Consider the following 27,992-nt stretch of genomic DNA (forward strand, 5'->3'; position numbering starts at 1 on the left):
AGGCAGCCCCAGGCCCAGCCAGGGAAGGCACTGTCCCACTCTGCTCTGGGCCAGCCTCACCTCGAGCACCCTCTGCACTTCTGGGTACCACAAAACAAGGGCATAAAGCTATTGGAGAACTTCCAAACGAGGGAAACGGAGACCTGCAGAGGTCCAGAGGGCAAGACGTGCGAGCAGTGGATCAAGTCCCTCACTTTGTTCAGCCAACAACAGCAGGCCTCATGCCGGCATGCGGCTCCCTCACGAGGGGAGCAGAGGGGCACGCCCTGAGCTCTGCTCTCTGGGGACAGCCACAGGACCCCAGCGAACAGCACGGAGCTGGGACAAGGAAGGCTCACGCTGCCTCTTCGGAAAAGCTTCTTCACAGAGAACGTAGCTGGGCACTGCAACACGCTCCACAGGGAGGTGCTCACGGAGCTCAAGGACTGCTTGGACAAGGCTCTCAGAAATACACACTTTGGGCTCCTCCTGCACGGACCCAGGACTTGGACTACACCGTCCTGGAGGGCCCCTTCACACTCACCATATACCATGGTTCTACGCTTCTTCTTGCCTCCTGACACAGTCACAGCTTTCTTCACAGCCTTCTTCCCACAAGGACCAACAAACGCCTACACGCCATGACAGAGGAAAGAGCTCCTTGCCCTTCTACTGCTTCACAAATAACCAAGAGCAAAACAAAGGGGAAAGACCAAAAAACAAGCCCAATACAACCAGCAACACAAGCACAGCACCACAGACAATGCAGTGCCCTCTCTGCACACACTTCAAGATGGACTTGATGAGCTACCATCCCTCGAGGTCTTCAAGAAACGCCTACATTCAGGGCTTCATGGCAAGGGATACTGCTGGACAAGCACACAAGCTTAAGGGTTCAGCTACATGATCTTCGAGGTCTTCCCCAACCTCAATGACTCCATGATGCTGGGGGGTCCTTTCATTTGCAGGACATGCTACCACAAACTCCCGCCTCATCCTAAAAAAAAAAAAAAACACAAACACAAACCCAACATACGGGTGATCCAACCAAGGACAAGGCACAGACGCCTTTGGGAAGCTCCATCCAGACAGACACTCCAAGCACAGGAACACAAGGGACACCTCTCCCCCAACAATTCCTGCCTACAGCAAGGCAGATCTTGCACCAAGCAGATCACAACACCCCTGACTCCAGAAACACATCGAAACCTGCAATGAACAACTGAGCTGAAAGGAAAAACGGAACACGCGGGCAAAAGAAGACCAAGAAGAAAAAACCCAAACCTCACACTAGGCCATGACATAGGGAAAGTGCACCTCGGAAGGAAGAGCACTCTTGGCCAACGCTCAACTACTCTCCCTCAAGGCCAAAAGGGAAACACTAAGAAAAGCACATCCGCAGCACAGCTGCACCAGCACCCTCTCCCCAACACTTTCACATCCCCCACACAAACACTAAGGACAGATTAACCACCACCTCGCAAAAATAAATAAATAAATAAATAAAAAATAAGCCAAGGACCTCCAAAACCTGTCCCAGGCTCGGGGGAAACTCACCAACACACTTCCCTACACACCATACCACCAACAACCTTTGTTCAGTCCACAGAAGACGAGACTGAGTAAAGGACTCACGGTAGCTGCAGCTTTCTCAGAAATCTCCTCTCAAACTACCACCACAAAGCAATGGTTACACCAGACAACTCCCTTAGGTTCCATTGAAGAACCAAACTTCACAATACTTAAAAAAGACACAGAAACATCAACACATACAAGGGAATCCAGAGGAAACACATTAGTGGTACAAAGAAGGCAACCTAACACTATGGCATTGCAAAGCGAAACAAGGCTTGTGCAGAAAGAGAAGTTTCAGTGTAGCTATGATGCAAAGATGCTTGTTTAAAACAAAATGGAAACCAGAAATAGGAAACAAACACAACATCTGTGGCACACCTTTCCCCACAACTTTCTCGAAACCACTTTCACTTCCCCGCCTCCAAATACGCCAAAAAATATCCACCACAACATGAGCCAAGGACCTACAGCTTGCGCACCGCACTCAGGGCCAAACCCACCAAGGCATTTCCCCTCAAACCACAACCAATCCAAACTGAAAACCACAGCCAAAACAACCTCAAAGACCTGAAAGTGATGAAGGGAAAGGAAGATGCAGCACTGTATAAAGCTCGACACCCAGCAGCACCCCGAGCACCAACACCACCCAGCCCCAACAGGCTCTTGCCCAGCACAACCCAAGAGCCACCATGCCTGGGCCATCAGCCCCACCACCACCAGCCATCTACAGCGCCCTCCTGGCCCTCCTGCTCCTCCTCACGCCTCCCGCCAACGCCTTCTCCTGCGGCCCCCTGCGCCTCCACGACAGCACCTTCACCTGGGACAGCCTCCAGCTCCTCCGTGACATGGCTCCCAGCCCCACACAGCCCTGCCCGCAGCAACACGCGCCTTGCTCCTTCCCGGACACCCTCCTGGACACCAACGACACGCAGCAAGCCGCACACACCGCCCTCCACCTCCTCCAACACCTCTTCGAGACCCTCAGCAGCCCCAGCACCCCCGCGCACTGGCTCCACACCGCACGCCACGACCTCCTCAACCAGCTCCAGCACCACATCCACCACCTCGAGCGCTGCATCCCAGCCGACGCCACGCGCCTCCACAGGCGAGGGCCCCGCAACCTTCACCTCAGCATCAACAAGTACTTCGGCTGCATCCAACACTTCCTCCAGAACCACACCTACAGCCCCTGCGCATGGGACCACGTCCGCCTCGAGGCTCACGCCTGCTTCCAGCGCATCCACCGCCTCACCCGCACCATGCGCTAAGAGGAGCCCCACACGCAAACCTCTGCCCTCATGCCTCCCTTCGCCCACCACACAGGGACGCTGACAAGAACTGACCAGAGCCCAGTGGCCACCACCACCCACCCCCTCCTTATTTAACTATTTATTTCAACCATGATTCTCATCTATTTATTAGTAACTATTTATGCAAACCAAATAAAGACCTTTTCTAAGAACCTGCCCAGTCCTACGGCAGCCCTCTCTCTGGCCCGGGGGCATCTGGACAATGCCCTCAGCTCCAGCCTTACGCTTCTGCTTAGCCCTCGAGTGCTCAGGCACTTCCACTCAACCGTCTCGGGAGAACCCCACCAACCAAACTCCTCTCGCTCACTCCTCTCCCGGCCCGGCCCAGACCGGGACACCTCTGCCAACAGTCCCTCTCCCTCTCTCTCTCCCCCCACGCCCTCGCAGCCACCATCCCCACACACTCAGCACCTCTCTCCTTCTCCCAGCCTCCGTCAGCACAGCAGGCACAGCTCGCTCTCGCTCTCCTCCTCTCCTACAACCTCCGCAGCTTCAGCGACCGCAAACCTCTCCCTCCGCCAACGCCACTGACGCCCTCACCAACAACACCCAAAACCCAGCGCTCCGCTCCTCAGACAACAAGCCCCTCCACAGCCCGCTGCCCGCTCTCCTACCCCGACCCACACGGCCAGGGAGCAACGTGGCCTTCGCGCCTGGCCAGGCACACGGCACGCTCGCGGGCACGGCACACTCACTGCTCACAGCCAACACGGCCGCACGCCACCAATCTCCTCTTTCACTCAAGCTTCTCCTCTCAGGACAACATTACGCACATCCCTCACCAAGGCACACCACCCAACCTCATCTTTTCACCTTGCTGCGGAGAAATTTAATGAAATAGAACAAGGGCAGGTGGACAGTCCTGCAGCTGGGCAAGCACAGCTCCACACACCACCAGAACTTGGGGACTGTCGTGCTGGAGAGCAGCGAAGGGGAAACGGACCCGTGGGTCCTGCTGGACAGCACGATGACCACCAGCCAGCTTGGGGTTGTGTGCTTGTGGCCAACAAGGCCAAAGGCATCCTGGGGCGTATTACAAGGGCTGTGCTTATCAGGTTGAGAGAGGCTCTCCTCCCCCTCTACTCTGCCCTGCTGCTGAGACCACATCTGGAATATTCTCTCCAGTTCTCAGACCCTTACTTCAACTAAGGACAGGGAACTGCTTGAGAGAGTCCAGCACAGAGCCACGAGGACCGTGAAGGGAGTGGAGCATCTCCCTTACCAAAAACGGCTGAGGCAGCTCGCTCTCTTCAGCTTGGAGAGGAGCACACTCAGGGCTGACCTTATTCGTCTTTGTCAATGCGGGAAGGACAGGTGTCAGGAGGATGGAGCCAGGCTCTTCTCTGTGACATCCACACATAGGACAAGGAGCAACGGGTGCAAGCTGGAATATTCAGATTACACCTCACGTTCCGTGTCAATATGAGACAAAACTTCTCCACGGTGAGGCTCGCAGAACACTGGAACAGGCTGACCACGGGAGCTGTGGAGTCCCCTTCTCTGGAGACATTCACAACCTGCCTGGAGGCGCTCCTGTGCGACGTGATCTCAGTCTTCCTGCTCCGGCAGCGGGAACAGACTAGATGATCGGTCAAGGTCCCTTCTATCCCTCACATTCTGTGACTGTGTCACTCACTTCGGCAGAGCTTTCCAGACTTCCTCTCACAGTACCCTTCCGGACAAAACGGACAGCAAACTGCTCCACGAGTACACAGGACGAGAGGACAGCAACCACCAGACAAGGCGGCCTCAGAGGCTTACGCTAAACGGCCTTACAGCAGGCTGGCAGCCAGTCACTAACGGGATGCCCTAGGCCGACATTTCAGGGACGGCTCTCTCAAGTGCCTTCATGAACAACCTGGATGCAGGACTCAAAGGCAGAACGAGTGACTTAGCCAACAACACTACACTCGCAGGAGGCACGCACTCCCGCGAGGACACAGAGCCCTCGCACGCACCTCTTGGCAAACCAGAGGGCTGGGCACTCACCAACCACCTCACGGGCACCAAGACCAAGCGCTGCGTTGGGCTGCACCAGGGACGGGGCAACCCTGCCTTCACGGGCACACGGGGGGAACACAGGCCGGACAGCGGCCCCACAGAAACACATCTCAGCCTTTGGGTCAACACCAAGTGCAAGAGGAGCCAGCAGCATGCCCTGGCAGACAAAAGGGCCAGCCATTTCCTAGGCAGCCCCAGGCCCAGCCAGGGAAGGCACTGTCCCACTCTGCTCTGGGCCAGCCTCACCTCGAGCACCCTCTGCACTTCTGGGTACCACAAAACAAGGGCATAAAGCTATTGGAGAACTTCCAAACGAGGGAAACGGAGACCTGCAGAGGTCCAGAGGGCAAGACGTGCGAGCAGTGGATCAAGTCCCTCACTTTGTTCAGCCAACAACAGCAGGCCTCATGCCGGCATGCGGCTCCCTCACGAGGGGAGCAGAGGGGCACGCCCTGAGCTCTGCTCTCTGGGGACAGCCACAGGACCCCAGCGAACGGCACGGAGCTGGGACAAGGAAGGCTCACGCTGCCTCTTCGGAAAAGCTTCTTCACAGAGAACGTAGCTGGGCACTGCAACACGCTCCACAGGGAGGTGCTCACGGAGCTCAAGGACTGCTTGGACAAGGCTCTCAGAAATACACACTTTGGGCTCCTCCTGCACGGACCCAGGACTTGGACTACACCGTCCTGGAGGGCCCCTTCACACTCACCATATACCATGGTTCTACGCTTCTTCTTGCCTCCTGACACAGTCACAGCTTTCTTCACAGCCTTCTTCCCACAAGGACCAACAAACGCCTACACGCCATGACAGAGGAAAGAGCTCCTTGCCCTTCTACTGCTTCACAAATAACCAAGAGCAAAACAAAGGGGAAAGACCAAAAAACAAGCCCAATACAACCAGCAACACAAGCACAGCACCACAGACAATGCAGTGCCCTCTCTGCACACACTTCAAGATGGACTTGATGAGCTACCATCCCTCGAGGTCTTCAAGAAACGCCTACATTCAGGGCTTCATGGCAAGGGATACTGCTGGACAAGCACACAAGCTTAAGGGTTCAGCTACATGATCTTCGAGGTCTTCCCCAACCTCAATGACTCCATGATGCTGGGGGGTCCTTTCATTTGCAGGACATGCTACCACAAACTCCCGCCTCATCCTAAAAAAAAAAAAAAACACAAACACAAACCCAACATACGGGTGATCCAACCAAGGACAAGGCACAGACGCCTTTGGGAAGCTCCATCCAGACAGACACTCCAAGCACAGGAACACAAGGGACACCTCTCCCCCAACAATTCCTGCCTACAGCAAGGCAGATCTTGCACCAAGCAGATCACAACACCCCTGACTCCAGAAACACATCGAAACCTGCAATGAACAACTGAGCTGAAAGGAAAAACGGAACACGCGGGCAAAAGAAGACCAAGAAGAAAAAACCCAAACCTCACACTAGGCCATGACATAGGGAGCCTCCAGCTCCTCCGCAAGATGGCTCCCAGCCCTACAGAGCCTTGCCTCCATCAACACGCATTTTTTCCCTTCCCGGACATCCTCTTGGACACCGACAACACAGAGCAAGCCGCACACACTGCCCTCCACCTCCTCCAACACCTCTTCAACATCCTCAGCAGTCCAAACATCCCTGTGCACTGGCTCGATGCTGCACGCAATGACCTCCTCAACCAGCTCAACCACTACATCTACCACCTCGAGCGCTGCTTCCCAGCCGACGCCACGCGCCTCCACAGGCGAGGGCCCCGCAACCTTCACCTCAGCATCAACAAGTACTTCAGGAGCATCCAACACTTTCTCCAGAGCCACAACTACAGCCCCTGTGCGTGGGACCACGTCCGCCTCGAGGCTCGCGCCTGCTTCCAGCGCCTGGACACGCTGATACGGCGGATGAAGAGCCAAGCATCTCCCAGCCTCTTCAGAAGCCATCTGCACCTTATGACTGTCCCCAGCCAACGCCAGTGGACGCCGAGCAAGAGGCACCAGCTGCAGCACAGACGGGGTCGGCTCAGCACTGCTCAGCCCTCCTCCAGCCACAAGCCCATGGTGTCAGGGAAACAGCCGTGACTGCGCTGAGGCCAGGCCTGGTCCTGGCTGCGAGACAGTGTATCCAGCCGTGTGGCGTGCACCATGGACACTTCACTGCTAGGGGAGGGGGAAGACACACCTATGTCGCACACCCAGGGGACGGCCGTGAGGCGATGGGGATACATGAATTTATTACCCGTGGGGCTGTGTTGCCTATCTGGACTGCAGCCTCTCCTGACGGAAGGGGAAGGCGTCGATGGGCACTTTTTGCGGACTTGGACATGTCAATGACTATTTATTGCAGAACTTTATTTATCATGCCTTTGTTTATTTATCCCCCTTTTTATTTATTCATCCTTATTTATTTGCACTTAGTATTTATTCACTCTTTTTCTGGAAATAAAGATTTTATATTTTATAAAAAAGACAAGAAGTGGTGGTCATCTTTCATAGGCGCCACAGGCAGAGTCGGGCTCCCTGAGGCCAGCAGAGCCTTGCTTCCTGCAGCCTGTCCCACTGACGGCCTCTGTCACTGGTTGAGGGCTCTGGGCTGCTAACTGCTACCACAGGCCTGTCGGGGAGCAGCGCCTCTCCCAAGCCCACCAAGCCCATGGGCAATCTCCCACCAACACCAGACCTAATGGTGCATGCCTGCCCTGGAAACATGGCGCCTGCATCACACACTCCTCATCTGCCACCACCCACCTGCTCCCTTCCCAGTCCTCTCCCACTGCCACGGTGTGAAAGCCACCTTCATGTTGTCGTGGTTCCGCTCGAGTGGGCAGCCGAGCTCCACCACAGCCGCTCTCTCACTCCCCCTCCTCAAAGAGGAATGGGGAGAAAATATGTAAAAAGGGCTCAAGGGTTGAGATAAGGACAAGAAAATCACGCAATAATTATTGTAACGGGCAAAACAGACTCAGCATAAGAAGATAGTAAGATTTATTGCTCATTACTAACAAGCTAGAGAAGTGAGAAACAAAGGAAAGAAACCAAAAGCACCTTCCCCCCCATCCACCCTCTTCCACCTCCTCCCCCCGAGCGGCGCAGGGGAACGGGGGAATGGGGGTTATGGTCAGTCTACAGCACTTCTTCTCTGCCGCTCCTTCTCGGTCACTCTTGTCCCCTGTGCTGTGGGGTCCCACCCACGGGATGCAGTCCTTGATGAACTGACCCAGCGTGGGCTTCCCACAGGTAGCAGCTCTTCCAGAACTGCTCCAGATATGGGTCCGTACCAGGGATCCATCCCTCAGGAGAAAACTGCTCCAACCTGGCTCCCCTACGGGCAGCAGCTCCTGCCAGGTCACCTGCTCCTGCGTGGGCTCCTCTCCACGGGCTACGGGTCCGGCCCGGTATCTGCTCCGGCAGGGGTCTTCCACAGGCGGCAGCCTCCGTCGGTGCAGGGCCACCTGCTCCACCGTGGTCTCCTCCACGGGCTGCAGCGTGGAACCCTGCTCCACCGTGGTACTCCATGGGCTGCAGGGGCACAGCCTGCTTCACCACGGTCCTCACCACAGGCCGCAGGGGACTTCTGCTCTGGCGCCTGGAGCACCTCTCCCCCTCCTTCTACACTGACCTTGGCACCTGCAAGGCTGTTCCTCACTCCCTTCACTCTCCCAGCTGCTGTGTGGCGCAGCGTTTTTTCCCGTCTTAAATATGCTCTCACAGAGGCGCAAAACAACATCGCTTATTGGCTCAGCTCTGGAAAACAATGGGGCCCTTCCCAAACATGGGGCAGCTTCTAGATCTTTCTCACAGAAACCACCCCTATGGCCCCCTGCTACCAAAACCTTGCCACGTAAACCCACTACACATGTGCACCCCAAGACCAACACCCCATCATGACCAACCTTCTGGCGATGCCACGGGGCTGCCTGGGGCTAAAGAGGGAGGCAGGGACAAAGCGTATGTCACAGAGGAGAGGGGGAACTAAACAAGGCCTGTGGAGGTCTGGGCAAAAAGCTGCACCTCAGCGCTAACCAACAACACACAGGAATATCAAAAAGACACACAACACAAAAAAAAAAAAAAAAAAAAAAAAAAAAAAAAAAACAGATGCTCAGGAACTGCTCGTTGTTCTCCTACTGCCACCACGGTCTTGCACTTCTTCATCCCAACACAACCTTAGTAAGCAAACAGCAGCATCCTTCAACACCACCACCCGTGACAGTCCAACCCAGTCAGCACAGAACAGCACAGCATCCCACACACCACCAGCTGCTCCTTTACCTTGACCACCGCCCCAAAAAACACTGCCCCAGCTGCTTTACCCCAACAAGTAAGCTAGGGCAAGAAAACAACAATGCCCGGTACCTCCAGGCTCCTCCTGGAGAGGGGAAAGAGGCCGTTCTCAATGCTGTCACACCACCTCCAACGTATCATTACTGCAAAGATACTGCTCTGGGCAAAAGCAAACAGAGATGTCGCTTGCAACTGAGAAGCGAAGGAACAAATGTACTCAGGCACACAGCACAAGCCCTCCCACAGCAGCCTCCAGCTCCCGGTCATACCATAATCCTCCTCATGTTACTCCTAATCCTGCAATCCCAGAAAGGGGGACCTGACTGACTCTGTCTTGTGAGGTAGCTGCAGAGAGCAACCCTCCTCTTAAGAACAAAACACGAGAGAAACGCAGGAAATTCACAAATGACTTTCAAACTTACAAAACTGAAAGGTAAGTATTATCTTTATCATTAATGTGATAAAATACCAAAAAAGGGATCAGGGAGGTCACAGAATGTCCATCCCTAGAGATGCTCAAAAGTTTCGTTCAATAACTCCCTCGGGAAACTGAGGGAAACTACCCTCAGCATCTCAAAAGACTTATTCCAAAATACATCATACAAGAATTTCAAAACATGAAATGATGCACTGAGTCATTAAAAAACACGGAAACAGAGAAGTTCCTACAGTACAAGATGATTACAAGGAAAATGTATTTACCAGGCAAGAAAACCTAAAATTGAAAAAATGCAATTGCTAATGATAAGACCTTTCTTTCACACAGCACACTGAGACACTTTTACTGAAAATTTGCTCAACTGACAAAAGCAGCAAAACTATACTGAAATATTCTTGCCTGACACTCCATCACTGAACACGAAAGACCTCAAAAGAGACTCCTCAGGAAGTTTAAAAGTGTTCAAAGAGAAGAAAGGCAAAACAAAACACTGCAAGCACTCCATCAGTCAAACTCACTCAAACCTACAAACAAAAGCCACTACCTTCAGGACAAGCCATGCTCGAGAGCTCCAGAGATTCATAGAATCACAGAATCATTAAGGCTAGAAGAGACCTCCAAGATCATCTCTCTAACCAACCCCCTGTCCCCAACGTCACCCACTAAACCCTCACCCTAAGCATCACATCCAACCTTTCCTTAAACACCCCCAGGGACAGTGATGACACCACCTCCCTGGGAAACCCCGTTCAACACCTGACCACTATTTCAGAGAGGAAAAGTCTCAGAATTTCCAACCTAAACCTTCCCTGGCACAACTTGAGGCTATTCCCTCTTCCATCACTAGTTGTCTATGGGAAGAGGCCAACCTGCAGCTCCCCACAACTTCCTTTCAGGTAGCTATAGAGAGCCATAAGCTCTGCCCTGAGCCTCCTCTTCTCGAGAAGAAACACCCCCAGTTCCCTCAGTCACTCCTCATTAACACTTGTGGTCCAGGCCCTTCACCACCTTCGTAGCCCTTCTCTGGGCACGCTCCAGGGCCTTGATGTCTTTCTTGTAGTGAGGGCCCCAAAGCTAAACACAGTACTCTGTTCTGTTGAGGCTGCACCTCAAGTACAGGGGGATGATCGCCTCCCTGGTCCTGCTGGCCATCCTATTCCTGACACAAGCCAGGATGCCACTGGTCTTCCTGGCTGCCTAGGCATGCTGCCAGTATCATTTTCAAAGTACTACAAAACGTAAAAAGCAATGACGAATTACTACCAAAAAAAGAGCCAAAAAACGAAACTCAAAGAAAAGCCACAAAAACTACCACCATTTCAAAAATGAGAAAAATAAACACTTTATATGGTTGGGAAACTTTACCGGAAATAAGACATACCACACAGGAAAAAAGGGAAGCCATAAAAAGTTCTCAGACAAAGCTCCCTGGACACCCTCTCCCCACCACTTTCACATCCCCCACACAAACACTAAGGACAGATTAACCACCACCTCGCAAAAATAAATAAATAAATAAATAAAAAATAAGCCAAGGACCTCCAAAACCTGTCCCAGGCTCGGGGGAAACTCACCAACACACTTCCCTACACACCATACCACCAACAACCTTTGTTCAGTCCACAGAAGACGAGACTGAGTAAAGGACTCACGGTAGCTGCAGCTTTCTCAGAAATCTCCTCTCAAACTACCACCACAAAGCAATGGTTACACCAGACAACTCCCTTAGGTTCCATTGAAGAACCAAACTTCACAATACTTAAAAAAGACACAGAAACATCAACACATACAAGGGAATCCAGAGGAAACACATTAGTGGTACAAAGAAGGCAACCTAACACTATGGCATTGCAAAGCGAAACAAGGCTTGTGCAGAAAGAGAAGTTTCAGTGTAGCTATGATGCAAAGATGCTTGTTTAAAACAAAATGGAAACCAGAAATAGGAAACAAACACAACATCTGTGGCACACCTTTCCCCACAACTTTCTCGAAACCACTTTCACTTCCCCGCCTCCAAATACGCCAAAAAATATCCACCACAACATGAGCCAAGGACCTACAGCTTGCGCACCGCACTCAGGGCCAAACCCACCAAGGCATTTCCCCTCAAATCACAACCAATCCAAACTGAAAACCACAGCCAAAACAACCTCAGAGACCTGAAAGTGATGAAGGGAAAGGAAGATGCAGCACTGTATAAAGCTCGACACCCAGCAGCACCCCGAGCACCAACACCACCCAGCCCCAACAGGCTCTTGCCCAGCACAACCCAAGAGCCACCATGCCTGGGCCATCAGCCCCACCACCACCAGCCATCTACAGCGCCCTCCTGGCCCTCCTGCTCCTCCTCACGCCTCCCGCCAACGCCTTCTCCTGCAGCCCCCTGCGCCTCCACGACAGCACCTTCACCTGGGACAGCCTCCAGCTCCTCCGCGACATGGCTCCCAGCCCCACACAGCCCTGCCCGCAGCAACACGCGCCTTGCTCCTTCCCGGACACCCTCCTGGACACCAACGACACGCAGCAAGCCGCACACACCGCCCTCCTCCTCCTCCAACACCTCTTCGACACCCTCAGCAGCCCCAGCACCCCCGCGCACTGGCTCCACACCGCACGCCACAACCTCCTCAACCAGCTCCAGCACCACATCCACCACCTCGAGCGCTGCATCCCAGCCGACACCACGCGCCTCCACAGGCGAGGGCCCCGCAACCTTCACCTCAGCATCAACAAGTACTTCGGCTGCATCCAACACTTCCTCCAGAACCACACCTACAGCCCCTGCGCATGGGACCACGTCCGCCTCGAGGCTCACGCCTGCTTCCAGCGCATCCACCGCCTCACCCGCACCATGCGCTAAGAGGAGCCCCACACGCAAACCTCTGCCCTCATGCCTCCCTTCGCCCACCACACAGGGATGCTGACAAGAACTGACCAGAGCCCAGTGGCCACCACCACCCACCCCCTCCTTATTTAACTATTTATTTCAACCATGATTCTCATCTATTTATTAGTAACTATTTATGCAAACCAAATAAAGACCTTTTCTAAGAACCTGCCCAGTCCTACGGCAGCCCTCTCTCTGGCCCGGGGGCATCTGGACAATGCCCTCAGCTCCAGCCTTACGCTTCTGCTTAGCCCTCGAGTGCTCAGGCACTTCCACTCAACCGTCTCGGGAGAACCCCACCAACCAAACTCCTCTCGCTCACTCCTCTCCCGGCCCGGCCCAGACCGGGACACCTCTGCCAACAGTCCCTCTCCCTCTCTCTCTCCCCCCACGCCCTCGCAGCCACCACCCCCACACACTCAGCACCTCTCTCCTTCTCCCAGCCTCCGTCAGCACAGCAGGCACAGCTCGCTCTCGCTCTCCTCCTCTCCTACAACCTCCGCAGCTTCAGCGACCGCAAACCTCTCCCTCCGCCAACGCCACTGACACCCTCACCAACAACACCCAAAACCCAGCGCTCCGCTCCTCAGACAACAAGCCCCTCCACAGCCCGCTGCCCGCTCTCCTACCCCGACCCACACGGCCAGGGAGCAACGTGGCCTTCGCGCCTGGCCAGGCACACGGCACGCTCGCGGGCACGGCACACTCACTGCTCACAGCCAACACGGCCGCACGCCACCAATCTCCTCTTTCACTCAAGCTTCTCCTCTCAGGACAACATTACGCACATCCCTCACCAAGGCACACCACCCAACCTCATCTTTTCACCTTGCTGGGGAGAAATTTAATGAAATAGAACAAGGGCAGGTGGACAGTCCTGCAGCTGGGCAAGCACAGCTCCACACACCACCAGAACTTGGGGACTGTCGTGCTGGAGAGCAGCGAAGGGGAAACGGACCCGTGGGTCCTGCTGGACAGCACGATGACCACCAGCCAGCTTGGGGTTGTGTGCTTGTGGCCAACAAGGCCAAAGGCATCCTGGGGCGTATTACAAGGGCTGTGCTTATCAGGTTGAGAGAGGCTCTCCTCCCCCTCTACTCTGCCCTGCTGCTGAGACCACATCTGGAATATTCTCTCCAGTTCTCAGACCCTTACTTCAACTAAGGACAGGGAACTGCTTGAGAGAGTCCAGCACAGAGCCACGAGGACCGTGAAGGGAGTGGAGCATCTCCCTTACCAAAAACGGCTGAGGCAGCTCGCTCTCTTCAGCTTGGAGAGGAGCACACTCAGGGCTGACCTTATTCGTCTTTGTCAATGCGGGAAGGACAGGTGTCAGGAGGATGGAGCCAGGCTCTTCTCTGTGACATCCACACATAGGACAAGGAGCAACGGGTGCAAGCTGGAATATTCAGATTACACCTCACGTTCCGTGTCAATATGAGACAAAACTTCTCCACGGTGAGGCTCGCAGAACACTGGAACAGGCTGACCACGGGAGCTGTGGAGTCCCCTTCTCTGGAGACATTCACAACCTGCCTGGAGGCGCTCCTGTGCGACGTGATCTCAGTCTTCCTGCTCCGGCAGCGGGAACAGACTAGATGATCGGTCAAGGTCCCTTCTATCCCCCACATTCTGTGACTGTGTCACTCACTTCAGCAGAGCTTTCCAGACTTCCTCTCACAGTACCCTTCCGGACAAAATGGACAGCAAACTGCTCCACGAGTACACAGGACGAGAGGACAGCAACCACCAGACAAGGCGGCCTCAGAGGCTTACGCTAAACGGCCTTACAGCAGGCTGGCAGCCAGTCACTAACGGGATGCCCTAGGCCGACATTTCAGGGACGGCTCTCTCAAGTGCCTTCATGAACAACCTGGATGCAGGACTCAAAGGCAGAACGAGTGACTTAGCCAACAACACTACACTCGCAGGAGGCACGCACTCCCGCGAGGACACAGAGCCCTCGCACGCACCTCTTGGCAAACCAGAGGGCTGGGCACTCACCAACCACCTCACGGGCACCAAGACCAAGCGCTGCGTTGGGCTGCACCAGGGACGGGGCAACCCTGCCTTCACGGGCACACGGGGGGAACACAGGCCGGACAGCGGCCCCACAGAAACACATCTCAGCCTTTGGGTCAACACCAAGTGCAAGAGGAGCCAGCAGCATGCCCTGGCAGACAAAAGGGCCAGCCATTTCCTAGGCAGCCCCAGGCCCAGCCAGGGAAGGCATTGTCCCACTCTGCTCTGGGCCAGCCTCACCTCGAGCACCCTCTGCACTTCTGGGTACCACAAAACAAGGGCATAAAGCTATTGGAGAACTTCCAAACGAGGGAAACGGAGACCTGCAGAGGTCCAGAGGGCAAGACGTGCGAGCAGTGGATCAAGTCCCTCACTTTGTTCAGCCAACAACAGCAGGCCTCATGCCGGCATGCGGCTCCCTCACGAGGGGAGCAGAGGGGCACGCCCTGAGCTCTGCTCTCTGGGGACAGCCACAGGACCCCAGCGAACGGCACGGAGCTGGGACAAGGAAGGCTCACGCTGCCTCTTCGGAAAAGCTTCTTCACAGAGAACGTAGCTGGGCACTGCAACACGCTCCACAGGGAGGTGCTCACGGAGCTCAAGGACTGCTTGGACAAGGCTCTCAGAAATACACACTTTGGGCTCCTCCTGCACGGACCCAGGACTTGGACTACACCGTCCTGGAGGGCCCCTTCACACTCACCATATACCATGGTTCTACGCTTCTTCTTGCCTCCTGACACAGTCACAGCTTTCTTCACAGCCTTCTTCCCACAAGGACCAACAAACGCCTACACGCCATGACAGAGGAAAGAGCTCCTTGCCCTTCTACTGCTTCACAAATAACCAAGAGCAAAACAAAGGGGAAAGACCAAAAAACAAGCCCAATACAACCAGCAACACAAGCACAGCACCACAGACAATGCAGTGCCCTCTCTGCACACACTTCAAGATGGACTTGATGAGCTACCATCCCTCGAGGTCTTCAAGAAACGCCTACATTCAGGGCTTCATGGCAAGGGATACTGCTGGACAAGCACACAAGCTTAAGGGTTCAGCTACATGATCTTCGAGGTCTTCCCCAACCTCAATGACTCCATGATGCTGGGGGGTCCTTTCATTTGCAGGACATGCTACCACAAACTCCCGCCTCATCCTAAAAAAAAAAAAAACACAAACACAAACCCAACATACGGGTGATCCAACCAAGGACAAGGCACAGACGCCTTTGGGAAGCTCCATCCAGACAGACACTCCAAGCACAGGAACACAAGGGACACCTCTCCCCCAACAATTCCTGCCTACAGCAAGGCAGATCTTGCACCAAGCAGATCACAACACCCCTGACTCCAGAAACACATCGAAACCTGCAATGAACAACTGAGCTGAAAGGAAAAACGGAACACGCGGGCAAAAGAAGACCAAGAAGAAAAAACCCAAACCTCACACTAGGCCATGACATAGGGAAAGTGCACCTCGGAAGGAAGAGCACTCTTGGCCAACGCTCAACTACTCTCCCTCAAGGCCAAAAGGGAAACACTAAGAAAAGCACATCCGCAGCACAGCTGCACCAGCACCCTCTCCCCAACACTTTCACATCCCCCACACAAACACTAAGGACAGAGTACCCACCACGCCAACAAAAACACGAGCCAAGGACCTACAGCTCGCGCACCGCGCTCAGGGCAACCCCAACAACGCACTTCCCCTCAAACCACAACCAACCAAAACTGAAAAACTACAGCCGAAAGCACCTCGATGACCTGAAAGCGACAAAGGGAAAGGAAGATGCCGCACTGCATAAAGCTTGACACCCGGCAGCACCCCGAGCACCAACACCACCCAGCCCCAACAGGCTCTTGCCCAGCACAACCCAAGAGCCACCATGCCTGGGCCATCAGCCCCACCACCACCAGCCATCTACAGCGCCCTCCTGGCCCTCCTGCTCCTCCTCACGCCTCCCGCCAACGCCTTCTCCTGCAGCCCCCTGCGCCTCCACGACAGCACCTTCACCTGGGACAGCCTCCAGCTCCTCCGCGACATGGCTCCCAGCCCCACACAGCCCTGCCCGCAGCAACACGCGCCTTGCTCCTTCCCGGACACCCTCCTGGACACCAACGACACGCAGCAAGCCGCACACACCGCCCTCCACCTCCTCCAACACCTCTTCGACACCCTCAGCAGCCCCAGCACCCCCGCGCACTGGCTCCACACCACACGCCACGACCTCCTCAACCAGCTCCAGCACCACATCCACCACCTCGAGCGCTGCATCCCAGCCGACACCACGCGCCTCCACAGGCGAGGGCCCCGCAACCTTCACCTCAGCATCAACAAGTACTTCGGCTGCATCCAACACTTCCTCCAGAACCACACCTACAGCCCCTGCGCATGGGACCACGTCCGCCTCGAGGCTCACGCCTGCTTCCAGCGCATCCACCGCCTCACCCGCACCATGCGCTAAGAGGAGCCCCACACGCAAACCTCTGCCCTCATGCCTCCCTTCGCCCACCACACAGGGATGCTGACAAGAACTGACCAGAGCCCAGTGGCCACCACCACCCACCCCCTCCTTATTTAACTATTTATTTCAACCATGATTCTCATCTATTTATTAGTAACTATTTATGCAAACCAAATAAAGACCTTTTCTAAGAACCTGCCCAGTCCTACGGCAGCCCTCTCTCTGGCCCGGGGGCATCTGGACAATGCCCTCAGCTCCAGCCTTACGCTTCTGCTTAGCCCTCGAGTGCTCAGGCACTTCCACTCAACCGTCTCGGGAGAACCCCACCAACCAAACTCCTCTCGCTCACTCCTCTCCCGGCCCGGCCCAGACCGGGACACCTCTGCCAACAGTCCCTCTCCCTCTCTCTCTCCCCCCACGCCCTCGCAGCCACCACCCCCACACACTCAGCACCTCTCTCCTTCTCCCAGCCTCCGTCAGCACAGCAGGCACAGCTCGCTCTCGCTCTCCTCCTCTCCTACAACCTCCGCAGCTTCAGCGACCGCAAACCTCTCCCTCCGACAACGCCACTGACGCCCTCACCAACAACACCCAAAACCCAGCGCTCCGCTCCTCAGACAACAAGCCCCTCCACAGCCCGCTGCCCGCTCTCCTACCCCGACCCACACGGCCAGGGAGCAACGTGGCCTTCGCGCCTGGCCAGGCACACGGCACGCTCGCGGGCACGGCACACTCACTGCTCACAGCCAACACGGCCGCACGCCACCAATCTCCTCTTTCACTCAAGCTTCTCCTCTCAGGACAACATTACGCACATCCCTCACCAAGGCACACCACCCAACCTCATCTTTTCACCTTGCTGGGGAGAAATTTAATGAAATAGAACAAGGGCAGGTGGACAGTCCTGCAGCTGGGCAAGCACAGCTCCACACACCACCAGAACTTGGGGACTGTCGTGCTGGAGAGCAGCGAAGGGGAAACGGACCCGTGGGTCCTGCTGGACAGCACGATGACCACCAGCCAGCTTGGGGTTGTGTGCTTGTGGCCAACAAGGCCAAAGGCATCCTGGGGCGTATTACAAGGGCTGTGCTTATCAGGTTGAGAGAGGCTCTCCTCCCCCTCTACTCTGCCCTGCTGCTGAGACCACATCTGGAATATTCTCTCCAGTTCTCAGACCCTTACTTCAACTAAGGACAGGGAACTGCTTGAGAGAGTCCAGCACAGAGCCACGAGGACCGTGAAGGGAGTGGAGCATCTCCCTTACCAAAAACGGCTGAGGCAGCTCGCTCTCTTCAGCTTGGAGAGGAGCACACTCAGGGCTGACCTTATTCGTCTTTGTCAATGCGGGAAGGACAGGTGTCAGGAGGATGGAGCCAGGCTCTTCTCTGTGACATCCACACATAGGACAAGGAGCAACGGGTGCAAGCTGGAATATTCAGATTACACCTCACGTTCCGTGTCAATATGAGACAAAACTTCTCCACGGTGAGGCTCGCAGAACACTGGAACAGGCTGACCACGGGAGCTGTGGAGTCCCCTTCTCTGGAGACATTCACAACCTGCCTGGAGGCGCTCCTGTGCGACGTGATCTCAGTCTTCCTGCTCCGGCAGCGGGAACAGACTAGATGATCGGTCAAGGTCCCTTCTATCCCCCACATTCTGTGACTGTGTCACTCACTTCAGCAGAGCTTTCCAGACTTCCTCTCACAGTACCCTTCCGGACAAAATGGACAGCAAACTGCTCCACGAGTACACAGGACGAGAGGACAGCAACCACCAGACAAGGCGGCCTCAGAGGCTTACGCTAAACGGCCTTACAGCAGGCTGGCAGCCAGTCACTAACGGGATGCCCTAGGCCGACATTTCAGGGACGGCTCTCTCAAGTGCCTTCATGAACAACCTGGATGCAGGACTCAAAGGCAGAACGAGTGACTTAGCCAACAACACTACACTCGCAGGAGGCACGCACTCCCGCGAGGGCACAGAGCCCTCGCACGCACCTCTTGGCAAACCAGAGGGCTGGGCACTCACCAACCACCTCACGGGCACCAAGACCAAGCGCTGCGTTGGGCTGCACCAGGGACGGGGCAACCCTGCCTTCACGGGCACACGGGGGGAACACAGGCCGGACAGCGGCCCCACAGAAACACATCTCAGCCTTTGGGTCAACACCAAGTGCAAGAGGAGCCAGCAGCATGCCCTGGCAGACAAAAGGGCCAGCCATTTCCTAGGCAGCCCCAGGCCCAGCCAGGGAAGGCATTGTCCCACTCTGCTCTGGGCCAGCCTCACCTCGAGCACCCTCTGCACTTCTGGGTACCACAAAACAAGGGCATAAAGCTATTGGAGAACTTCCAAACGAGGGAAACGGAGACCTGCAGAGGTCCAGAGGGCAAGACGTGCGAGCAGTGGATCAAGTCCCTCACTTTGTTCAGCCAACAACAGCAGGCCTCATGCCGGCATGCGGCTCCCTCACGAGGGGAGCAGAGGGGCACGCCCTGAGCTCTGCTCTCTGGGGACAGCCACAGGACCCCAGCGAACGGCACGGAGCTGGGACAAGGAAGGCTCACGCTGCCTCTTCGGAAAAGCTTCTTCACAGAGAACGTAGCTGGGCACTGCAACACGCTCCACAGGGAGGTGCTCACGGAGCTCAAGGACTGCTTGGACAAGGCTCTCAGAAATACACACTTTGGGCTCCTCCTGCACGGACCCAGGACTTGGACTACACCGTCCTGGAGGGCCCCTTCACACTCACCATATACCATGGTTCTACGCTTCTTCTTGCCTCCTGACACAGTCACAGCTTTCTTCACAGCCTTCTTCCCACAAGGACCAACAAACGCCTACACGCCATGACAGAGGAAAGAGCTCCTTGCCCTTCTACTGCTTCACAAATAACCAAGAGCAAAACAAAGGGGAAAGACCAAAAAACAAGCCCAATACAACCAGCAACACAAGCACAGCACCACAGACAATGCAGTGCCCTCTCTGCACACACTTCAAGATGGACTTGATGAGCTACCATCCCTCGAGGTCTTCAAGAAACGCCTACATTCAGGGCTTCATGGCAAGGGATACTGCTGGACAAGCACACAAGCTTAAGGGTTCAGCTACATGATCTTCGAGGTCTTCCCCAACCTCAATGACTCCATGATGCTGGGGGGTCCTTTCATTTGCAGGACATGCTACCACAAACTCCCGCCTCATCCTAAAAAAAAAAAAAACACAAACACAAACCCAACATACGGGTGATCCAACCAAGGACAAGGCACAGACGCCTTTGGGAAGCTCCATCCAGACAGACACTCCAAGCACAGGAACACAAGGGACACCTCTCCCCCAACAATTCCTGCCTACAGCAAGGCAGATCTTGCACCAAGCAGATCACAACACCCCTGACTCCAGAAACACATCGAAACCTGCAATGAACAACTGAGCTGAAAGGAAAAACGGAACACGCGGGCAAAAGAAGACCAAGAAGAAAAAACCCAAACCTCACACTAGGCCATGACATAGGGAAAGTGCACCTCGGAAGGAAGAGCACTCTTGGCCAACGCTCAACTACTCTCCCTCAAGGCCAAAAGGGAAACACTAAGAAAAGCACATCCGCAGCACAGCTGCACCAGCACCCTCTCCCCAACACTTTCACATCCCCCACACAAACACTAAGGACAGAGTACCCACCACGCCAACAAAAACACGAGCCAAGGACCTACAGCTCGCGCACCGCGCTCAGGGCAACCCCAACAACGCACTTCCCCTCAAACCACAACCAACCAAAACTGAAAAACTACAGCCGAAAGCACCTCGATGACCTGAAAGCGACAAAGGGAAAGGAAGATGCCGCACTGCATAAAGCTTGACACCCGGCAGCACCCCGAGCACCAACACCACCCAGCCCCAACAGGCTCTTGCCCAGCACAACCCAAGAGCCACCGTGCCTGGGCCATCAGCCCCACCACCACCAGCCATCTACAGCGCCCTCCTGGCCCTCCTGCTCCTCCTCACGCCTCCCGCCAACGCCTTCTCCTGCAGCCCCCTGCGCCTCCACGACAGCACCTTCACCTGGGACAGCCTCCAGCTCCTCCGCGACATGGCTCCCAGCCCCACACAGCCCTGCCCGCAGCAACACGCGCCTTGCTCCTTCCCGGACACCCTCCTGGACACCAACGACACGCAGCAAGCCGCACACACCGCCCTCCACCTCCTCCAACACCTCTTCGACACCCTCAGCAGCCCCAGCACCCCCGCGCACTGGCTCCACACCACACGCCACGACCTCCTCAACCAGCTCCAGCACCACATCCACCACCTCGAGCGCTGCATCCCAGCCGACACCACGCGCCTCCACAGGCGAGGGCCCCGCAACCTTCACCTCAGCATCAACAAGTACTTCGGCTGCATCCAACACTTCCTCCAGAACCACACCTACAGCCCCTGCGCATGGGACCACGTCCGCCTCGAGGCTCACGCCTGCTTCCAGCGCATCCACCGCCTCACCCGCACCATGCGCTAAGAGGAGCCCCACACGCAAACCTCTGCCCTCATGCCTCCCTTCGCCCACCACACAGGGATGCTGACAAGAACTGACCAGAGCCCAGTGGCCACCACCACCCACCCCCTCCTTATTTAACTATTTATTTCAACCATGATTCTCATCTATTTATTAGTAACTATTTATGCAAACCAAATAAAGACCTTTTCTAAGAACCTGCCCAGTCCTACGGCAGCCCTCTCTCTGGCCCGGGGGCATCTGGACAATGCCCTCAGCTCCAGCCTTACGCTTCTGCTTAGCCCTCGAGTGCTCAGGCACTTCCACTCAACCGTCTCGGGAGAACCCCACCAACCAAACTCCTCTCGCTCACTCCTCTCCCGGCCCGGCCCAGACCGGGACACCTCTGCCAACAGTCCCTCTCCCTCTCTCTCTCCCCCCACGCCCTCGCAGCCACCACCCCCACACACTCAGCACCTCTCTCCTTCTCCCAGCCTCCGTCAGCACAGCAGGCACAGCTCGCTCTCGCTCTCCTCCTCTCCTACAACCTCCGCAGCTTCAGCGACCGCAAACCTCTCCCTCCGCCAACGCCACTGACGCCCTCACCAACAACACCCAAAACCCAGCGCTCCGCTCCTCAGACAACAAGCCCCTCCACAGCCCGCTGCCCGCTCTCCTACCCCGACCCACACGGCCAGGGAGCAACGTGGCCTTCGCGCCTGGCCAGGCACATGGCACGCTCGCGGGCACGGCACACTCACTGCTCACAGCCAACACGGCCGCACGCCACCAATCTCCTCTTTCACTCAAGCTTCTCCTCTCAGGACAACATTACGCACATCCCTCACCAAGGCACACCACCCAACCTCATCTTTTCACCTTGCTGGGGAGAAATTTAATGAAATAGAACAAGGGCAGGTGGACAGTCCTGCAGCTGGGCAAGCACAGCTCCACACACCACCAGAACTTGGGGACTGTCGTGCTGGAGAGCAGCGAAGGGGAAACGGACCCGTGGGTCCTGCTGGACAGCACGATGACCACCAGCCAGCTTGGGGTTGTGTGCTTGTGGCCAACAAGGCCAAAGGCATCCTGGGGCGTATTACAAGGGCTGTGCTTATCAGGTTGAGAGAGGCTCTCCTCCCCCTCTACTCTGCCCTGCTGCTGAGACCACATCTGGAATATTCTCTCCAGTTCTCAGACCCTTACTTCAACTAAGGACAGGGAACTGCTTGAGAGAGTCCAGCACAGAGCCACGAGGACCGTGAAGGGAGTGGAGCATCTCCCTTACCAAAAACGGCTGAGGCAGCTCGCTCTCTTCAGCTTGGAGAGGAGCACACTCAGGGCTGACCTTATTCGTCTTTGTCAATGCGGGAAGGACAGGTGTCAGGAGGATGGAGCCAGGCTCTTCTCTGTGACATCCACACATAGGACAAGGAGCAACGGGTGCAAGCTGGAATATTCAGATTACACCTCACGTTCCGTGTCAATATGAGACAAAACTTCTCCACGGTGAGGCTCGCAGAACACTGGAACAGGCTGACCACGGGAGCTGTGGAGTCCCCTTCTCTGGAGACATTCACAACCTGCCTGGAGGCGCTCCTGTGCGACGTGATCTCAGTCTTCCTGCTCCGGCAGCGGGAACAGACTAGATGATCGGTCAAGGTCCCTTCTATCCCCCACATTCTGTGACTGTGTCACTCACTTCAGCAGAGCTTTCCAGACTTCCTCTCACAGTACCCTTCCGGACAAAATGGACAGCAAACTGCTCCACGAGTACACAGGACGAGAGGACAGCAACCACCAGACAAGGCGGCCTCAGAGGCTTACGCTAAACGGCCTTACAGCAGGCTGGCAGCCAGTCACTAACGGGATGCCCTAGGCCGACATTTCAGGGACGGCTCTCTCAAGTGCCTTCATGAACAACCTGGATGCAGGACTCAAAGGCAGAACGAGTGACTTAGCCAACAACACTACACTCGCAGGAGGCACGCACTCCCGCGAGGGCACAGAGCCCTCGCACGCACCTCTTGGCAAACCAGAGGGCTGGGCACTCACCAACCACCTCACGGGCACCAAGACCAAGCGCTGCGTTGGGCTGCACCAGGGACGGGGCAACCCTGCCTTCACGGGCACACGGGGGGAACACAGGCCGGACAGCGGCCCCACAGAAACACATCTCAGCCTTTGGGTCAACACCAAGTGCAAGAGGAGCCAGCAGCATGCCCTGGCAGACAAAAGGGCCAGCCATTTCCTAGGCAGCCCCAGGCCCAGCCAGGGAAGGCATTGTCCCACTCTGCTCTGGGCCAGCCTCACCTCGAGCACCCTCTGCACTTCTGGGTACCACAAAACAAGGGCATAAAGCTATTGGAGAACTTCCAAACGAGGGAAACGGAGACCTGCAGAGGTCCAGAGGGCAAGACGTGCGAGCAGTGGATCAAGTCCCTCACTTTGTTCAGCCAACAACAGCAGGCCTCATGCCGGCATGCGGCTCCCTCACGAGGGGAGCAGAGGGGCACGCCCTGAGCTCTGCTCTCTGGGGACAGCCACAGGACCCCAGCGAACGGCACGGAGCTGGGACAAGGAAGGCTCACGCTGCCTCTTCGGAAAAGCTTCTTCACAGAGAACGTAGCTGGGCACTGCAACACGCTCCACAGGGAGGTGCTCACGGAGCTCAAGGACTGCTTGGACAAGGCTCTCAGAAATACACACTTTGGGCTCCTCCTGCACGGACCCAGGACTTGGACTACACCGTCCTGGAGGGCCCCTTCACACTCACCATATACCATGGTTCTACGCTTCTTCTTGCCTCCTGACACAGTCACAGCTTTCTTCACAGCCTTCTTCCCACAAGGACCAACAAACGCCTACACGCCATGACAGAGGAAAGAGCTCCTTGCCCTTCTACTGCTTCACAAATAACCAAGAGCAAAACAAAGGGGAAAGACCAAAAAACAAGCCCAATACAACCAGCAACACAAGCACAGCACCACAGACAATGCAGTGCCCTCTCTGCACACACTTCAAGATGGACTTGATGAGCTACCATCCCTCGAGGTCTTCAAGAAACGCCTACATTCAGGGCTTCATGGCAAGGGATACTGCTGGACAAGCACACAAGCTTAAGGGTTCAGCTACATGATCTTCGAGGTCTTCCCCAACCTCAATGACTCCATGATGCTGGGGGGTCCTTTCATTTGCAGGACATGCTACCACAAACTCCCGCCTCATCCTAAAAAAAAAAAAACACAAACACAAACCCAACATACGGGTGATCCAACCAAGGACAAGGCACAGACGCCTTTGGGAAGCTCCATCCAGACAGACACTCCAAGCACAGGAACACAAGGGACACCTCTCCCCCAGCAATTCCTGCCTACAGCAAGGCAGATCTTGCACCAAGCAGATCACAACACCCCTGACTCCAGAAACACATCGAAACCTGCAATGAACAACTGAGCTGAAAGGAAAAACGGAACACGCGGGCAAAAGAAGACCAAGAAGAAAAAACCCAAACCTCACACTAGGCCATGACATAGGGAAAGTGCACCTCGGAAGGAAGAGCACTCTTGGCCAACGCTCAACTACTCTCCCTCAAGGCCAAAAGGGAAACACTAAGAAAAGCACATCCGCAGCACAGCTGCACCAGCACCCTCTCCCCACCACTTTCACATCCCCCACACAAACACTAAGGACAGATTAACCACCACCTCGCAAAAATAAATAAATAAATAAATAAATAAATAAATAAATAAATAAATAAATAAATAAATAAGCCAAGGACCTCCAAAACCTGTCCCAGGCTCGGGGGAAACTCACCAACACACTTCCCTACACACCATACCACCAACAACCTTTGTTCAGTCCACAGAAGACGAGACTGAGTAAAGGACTCACGGTAGCTGCAGCTTTCTCAGAAATCTCCTCTCAAACTACCACCACAAAGCAATGGTTACACCAGACAACTCCCTTAGGTTCCATTGAAGAACCAAACTTCACAATACTTAAAAAAGACACAGAAACATCAACACATACAAGGGAATCCAGAGGAAACACATTAGTGGTACAAAGAAGGCAACCTAACACTATGGCATTGCAAAGCGAAACAAGGCTTGTGCAGAAAGAGAAGTTTCAGTGTAGCTATGATGCAAAGATGCTTGTTTAAAACAAAATGGAAACCAGAAATAGGAAACAAACACAACATCTGTGGCACACCTTTCCCCACAACTTTCTCGAAACCACTTTCACTTCCCCGCCTCCAAATACGCCAAAAAATATCCACCACAACATGAGCCAAGGACCTACAGCTTGCGCACCGCACTCAGGGCCAAACCCACCAAGGCATTTCCCCTCAAACCACAACCAATCCAAACTGAAAACCACAGCCAAAACAACCTCAAAGACCTGAAAGTGATGAAGGGAAAGGAAGATGCAGCACTGTATAAAGCTCGACACCCAGCAGCACCCCGAGCACCAACACCACCCAGCCCCAACAGGCTCTTGCCCAGCACAACCCAAGAGCCACCATGCCTGGGCCATCAGCCCCACCACCACCAGCCATCTACAGCGCCCTCCTGGCCCTCCTGCTCCTCCTCACGCCTCCCGCCAACGCCTTCTCCTGCGGCCCCCTGCGCCTCCATGACAGCACCTTCACCTGGGACAGCCTCCAGCTCCTCCGCGACATGGCTCCCAGCCCCACACAGCCCTGCCCGCAGCAACACGCGCCTTGCTCCTTCCCGGACACCCTCCTGGACACCAACAACACGCAGCAAGCCGCACACACCGCCCTCCACCTCCTCCAACACCTCTTCGACACCCTCAGCAGCCCCAGCACCCCCGCGCACTGGCTCCACACCGCACGCCACGACCTCCTCAACCAGCTCCAGCACCACATCCACCACCTCGAGCGCTGCATCCCAGCCGACACCACGCGCCTCCACAGGCGAGGGCCCCGCAACCTTCACCTCAGCATCAACAAGTACTTCGGCTGCATCCAACACTTCCTCCAGAACCACACCTACAGCCCCTGCGCATGGGACCACGTCCGCCTCGAGGCTCACGCCTGCTTCCAGCGCATCCACCGCCTCACCCGCACCATGCGCTAAGAGGAGCCCCACACGCAAACCTCTGCCCTCATGCCTCCCTTCGCCCACCACACAGGGACGCTGACAAGAACTGACCAGAGCCCAGTGGCCACCACCACCCACCCCCTCCTTATTTAACTATTTATTTCAACCATGATTCTCATCTATTTATTAGTAACTATTTATGCAAACCAAATAAAGACCTTTTCTAAGAACCTGCCCAGTCCTACGGCAGCCCTCTCTCTGGCCCGGGGGCATCTGGACAATGCCCTCAGCTCCAGCCTTACGCTTCTGCTTAGCCCTCGAGTGCTCAGGCACTTCCACTCAACCGTCTCGGGAGAACCCCACCAACCAAACTCCTCTCGCTCACTCCTCTCCCGGCCCGGCCCAGACCGGGACACCTCTGCCAACAGTCCCTCTCCCTCTCTCTCTCCCCCCACGCCCTCGCAGCCACCACCCCCACACACTCAGCACCTCTCTCCTTCTCCCAGCCTCCGTCAGCACAGCAGGCACAGCTCGCTCTCGCTCTCCTCCTCTCCTACAACCTCCGCAGCTTCAGCGACCGCAAACCTCTCCCTCCGCCAACGCCACTGACGCCCTCACCAACAACACCCAAAACCCAGCGCTCCGCTCCTCAGACAACAAGCCCCTCCACAGCCCGCTGCCTGCTCTCCTACCCCGACCCACACGGCCAGGGAGCAACGTGGCCTTCGCGCCTGGCCAGGCACACGGCACGCTCGCGGGCACGGCACACTCACTGCTCACAGCCAACACGGCCGCACGCCACCAATCTCCTCTTTCACTCAAGCTTCTCCTCTCAGGACAACATTCACCAATCCCTCACCACATCCCTCACCAAGGCACACCACCCAACCTCATCTTTTCACCTTGCTGGGGAGAAATTTAATGAAATAGAACAAGGGCAGGTGGACAGTCCTGCAGCTGGGCAAGCACAGCTCCACACACCACCAGAACTTGGGGACTGTCGTGCTGGAGAGCAGCGAAGGGGAAACGGACCCGTGGGTCCTGCTGGACAGCACGATGACCACCAGCCAGCTTGGGGTTGTGTGCTTGTGGCCAACAAGGCCAAAGGCATCCTGGGGCGTATTACAAGGGCTGTGCTTATCAGGTTGAGAGAGGCTCTCCTCCCCCCTCTACTCTGCCCTGCTGCTGAGACCACATCTGGAATATTCTCTCCAGTTCTCAGACCCTTACTTCAACTAAGGACAGGGAACTGCTTGAGAGAGTCCAGCACAGAGCCACGAGGACCGTGAAGGGAGTGGAGCATCTCCCTTACCAAAAACGGCTGAGGCAGCTCGCTCTCTTCAGCTTGGAGAGGAGCACACTCAGGGCTGACCTTATTCGTCTTTGTCAATGCGGGAAGGACAGGTGTCAGGAGGATGGAGCCAGGCTCTTCTCTGTGACATCCACACATAGGACAAGGAGCAACGGGTGCAA

General features: G+C 55.6%; 2 protein-coding genes and 3 pseudogenes across 13 annotated transcripts in view; 4 read left to right on the forward strand and 1 right to left on the reverse strand.

The window, feature by feature from the left end:
* The window catches only part of UBAP2 (ubiquitin associated protein 2), a 138,163-nt gene that overhangs the window by 26,169 nt on the left and 84,002 nt on the right, over positions 1–27,992 (reverse strand). The gene's annotated exons all lie outside the window — the stretch shown is intronic.
* Positions 1,522–7,237, forward strand: LOC311427589 (interferon-like). The gene is made up of 2 exons (XM_084505042.1): positions 1,522–2,394; positions 6,337–7,237. Exons 1-2 carry the CDS (start codon positions 2,244–2,246, stop codon positions 6,948–6,950), a joined length of 765 nt encoding a protein of 254 aa, XP_084361168.1. The 5' UTR covers positions 1,522–2,243; the 3' UTR covers positions 6,951–7,237.
* Positions 14,232–16,964, forward strand: LOC311426596 (interferon pseudogene; annotated as a pseudogene). Its single transcript has one exon. The product of its transcript is annotated as an interferon pseudogene (transcript).
* LOC311426597 (interferon pseudogene) lies at positions 18,856–21,477 on the forward strand (annotated as a pseudogene). The gene is made up of 2 exons: positions 18,856–19,277; positions 20,835–21,477. The product of its transcript is annotated as an interferon pseudogene (transcript).
* Positions 25,264–27,229, forward strand: LOC311427594 (interferon pseudogene; annotated as a pseudogene). The gene has a single exon. The product of its transcript is annotated as an interferon pseudogene (transcript).

This window comes from Aythya ferina, assembly GCF_964211825.1.
Source record: "Aythya ferina genome assembly, chromosome: Z".
Lineage (NCBI taxonomy): Eukaryota > Metazoa > Chordata > Aves > Anseriformes > Anatidae > Aythya > Aythya ferina.

Excerpts from the sequence above, each read along its gene's own strand:
- LOC311427589 (XM_084505042.1), top strand. The coding sequence starts at position 2,244 with ATGCCTGGGCCATCAGCCCCACCACCACCAGCCATCTACAGCGCCCTC. Across the intron at positions 2,395-6,336 it reads GGACAGCCTCCAGCTCCTCC|GGAGCCTCCAGCTCCTCCGC; the intron begins GTGACATGGCTC and ends GCCATGACATAG.